We start from the raw sequence: 3,226 nt of genomic DNA on the forward strand, positions 1-3,226 counted from the left end.
TGGTCTGTACTGCATTAACAGAGGTAGCAAGCTTTCTCCTTGAAGCTTCATATTCTTCCTCTGTACGGATTTCACGCAAGAGCTGCAGGAAAGTAGGGGGGTTTTCCCTTCTTTCACGTAAGCGTAACTGAATTAGCATGAGGTCTGAAACGATAGCTCCTCTCAAAAGCTGTTCCAAACGGGCTTTGTCTTTGCCATCAGTCGGAAACCCTCCTCTCTGTATTACTTTATTGAGAGCTCTCTCCAGCCGTCTTAGAAAATCAGACGGTTTTTTCTGCTGGCTGTTGCTGCATTAGCCGAAAGGCAAAGTAGAGATCATATCCCGATTCAGCAGTACCAAACGCACTCTCTAGGGCTTCTAGGTACTCTGTGGGTTTTGCATCTGGATATGAATCTTTGACTGACTTCGCAATTTCCAATGCAGACCCTTTTAGGCTTTCCATTATCCTGCGCCTTTTCTCCCTCTCTGTACAGTCACTTTCTTCCACCATGAGCCATGCTTGTTCAAGCCAGTAGTCAAATGATTCCTCATTGGGGGGAATTGGCAAGTTCCCTGAGAACAGGCGTAAACGCCGATAACCACCTTCCACCTGTGGCTTGCAAGACTTCTCCAAGAAGTCACCAACCGCTTGCAAGATAGACTCAGTGGAGTTGACCTTGGGAGTGGATTCTGTGAAAAGACTTTTAACATCTTCTATAGTCTTGCCCTCAGCATCAAGCAGGGTTTTCAACTTGGTATTGAAGTTACTTACAACTGGAATTTCACATAATGTGATCACTGGCCAGAGTTTTCCACTTCCCGCATGAAGCATTTCAGGGGGTACATTGTCAGTACACTCTTCTCTGCATTCACACAAAACTGATATACAGCTTTGGGAGGGGTGGAACATTCTGCCTCGGACACGGACTCGACCCAAACATTTCACCTTTTCTAAGGTTTCTTCTATTTGGTCTACTTCCACTTCTTCAGGGACCAGGACCATAAGCGCTCTAGCTTCTTCCAAACGTTCCCCCCGGCACCACCTCTTCAGCTCTGCAGCCAATTCGGTGCGATCTGCCATGGTCCAGTCAGCCAATTATGTGGATTGTCGGAACTGGGTACTTTGGAGTGACGTTAACTTTAGTGTAATGCCCCTTTAACGTGCCTAGAAAGACCCAAGACATCCCAGCGGTGCCTCCATTTTATGTAGCCCTTTCAATACTCGCCAATTGAACGAGTGGGCTCTGGGTTCTATTTGTCCTACTCTATATATACTTAAAGATTAAGTAATATCTTGGATCTCTGCACGGTACCAAATTAAGAACTACACACCATAACTGAACATAATAAGCACTCCTGACCCAAGGGATAACGTATGAACAACCTAACCTTTTATTAAACAGTAAAGAGTAAATTAAAAGTGTTCTTGTGTGGAAAATAAAATATAAAATAAAATAAATAAAATAACAAGCTCCTCCCTCTCAACACACAAAAACCCCAACACAGTATGGTACTCCAAGTTAATAGTCCAACCTATTTTAACCAAAGTCTCTTAACCCATAATAAGTCCGGCACACCATACGATAATACTACGTTGCAGGCCTGTATTGATGCTTGCGTTCGTGGAGACCCCAAACTTATTGATCACTTCACTCAAAGAGCAAACAAAATAAACTTATGGTACCTGGTGTCGGTGTTAGTCCCATCTGACCCAACCTGTTGTGTCGTTCTCGGTCCAAGCGAAAACCCCAACTCGGCATTACCAGTAGCAGCTTCCGTGGTAGAAGGGTGCGTGGCCCACATCCAGTCACGAACGCCTCCTGCTTGTCTCTCACCGTTCACAGAGACACTCGGATAGTTGCAGGTGTTGCAGAGTACTCTCTGGATCCAGTTCCTTGTTGACCAGTTCGGTAACGATGCACTACCAGCTCCCCGGTCCTGCTGATTTAGCAAAAGGCAGCTTAGCAGTTCTTTAGCGTGCTAATTAGCATCGCCCATATGCTATGCTAGAAGCTAGCGGTAGAAAGTTCAAAGAGCTTCGAGTAGGAGCTCAAAAGTCCTCCACCACAACTCTAGCATAAATACTTAAAGCAGATTGTCTTAGGGACAATCTCACAGCGATGATAGCTGTTACTTTCACAAGACAAACAAACTCATTCCGCAGCTGCCGACCTCCTTGGCCGTCCGGGCTGAATCTCTCTCTCCTCTTTTTTTTTTCACGTCACGTTCAAAGACAGTCTGAGTGTCAGAAATAACACATTCTTCAGGTACCACAAATTAAACAATCTAAATATAGAATAACTATTTTAAGACAAGTCTTGAACTGCCTTTTAAAGATGAAGTTTTAACAAAAATAAATGAACTCACTCTTTTTAACATATTTATATCTTTATAAACCTCCTTTTAATACACAGATTATGTATCTGGGCTACATTGGGATTTTTGTGCATTCTTGTTGTGCACTTTTATTATTGGTAATTCTTTTTTTTTAGTACATTAACTCCTGGGAATGCCCTATATAGATAGTTGTTGCTGTTCTTATGCCCCACACGGCGCTTGTGGGGCATATAGCATCTGGGCTGTCTGTCTGTCCATCCACCCGGCCGCAATTCGTTCGCCGCAGCGTAGCTCGGCATCTATTGCTCACAAAAACTTCATATTTGGTAGGTACATGCCTTGAAGGAGTACTTCGCATAGGTTCAAAGGTCAGTGACCTTGACCTACTTTTCAAGGTCACCAGTGGTCACAACTGACAAATCCTTCGCTGCAACGTAGCTCGGTACCTTTTCCTCACAGAAACTTCATATTTGGTAGGTACATGCCTTGGAGGAGTACTTCACGTGGGTTTGAAGGCCGGTGACCTTGACCTACTTCCCAAGGTCACCAATGGTCACAACTGCCAAATCATTTGCCGCAATGTAGCTCAGCACCTATTGGTCACGGAAACTTCATATTTGATGGGTACATGCCTTGGAGGAATACTTCGCATGGATTTGAAGGTCAATGGCCTTGACTTACTTTTCAAGGTCACAAATGGTCACAACTTTCAAATCCTTTGCCTGAAATTTGTTCACCATAATGTACCTCGGCACCTATTGCTTGCAAAAACTTCATATTTGGTAGGTACATGCCTTGGAGGAGTACTTCACGTGGGTTTGAAGGCCGGTGACCTTGACCTACTTCCCAAGGTCACCAATGGTCACAACTGCCAAATCATTTGCCGCAATGTAGCTCAGCACCTATTGG

At 44.3% G+C, this 3,226-nt stretch overlaps 1 protein-coding gene across 1 annotated transcript; it reads right to left on the minus strand.

Moving 5' to 3' along the window:
• Positions 1–260: 260 nt before the first annotated feature.
• On the minus strand, positions 261–1,061 carry LOC117507845 (paraneoplastic antigen Ma1 homolog). The gene has a single exon (XM_034167629.1). The coding sequence runs from the start codon at positions 1,059–1,061 to the stop codon at positions 261–263; it is 801 nt and encodes a 266-aa protein (XP_034023520.1).
• Between the last annotated feature and the right edge of the window lie 2,165 nt (positions 1,062–3,226).

This window comes from Thalassophryne amazonica, chromosome 3, assembly GCF_902500255.1.
Source record: "Thalassophryne amazonica chromosome 3, fThaAma1.1, whole genome shotgun sequence".
Classification (NCBI taxonomy): domain Eukaryota; kingdom Metazoa; phylum Chordata; class Actinopteri; order Batrachoidiformes; family Batrachoididae; genus Thalassophryne; species Thalassophryne amazonica.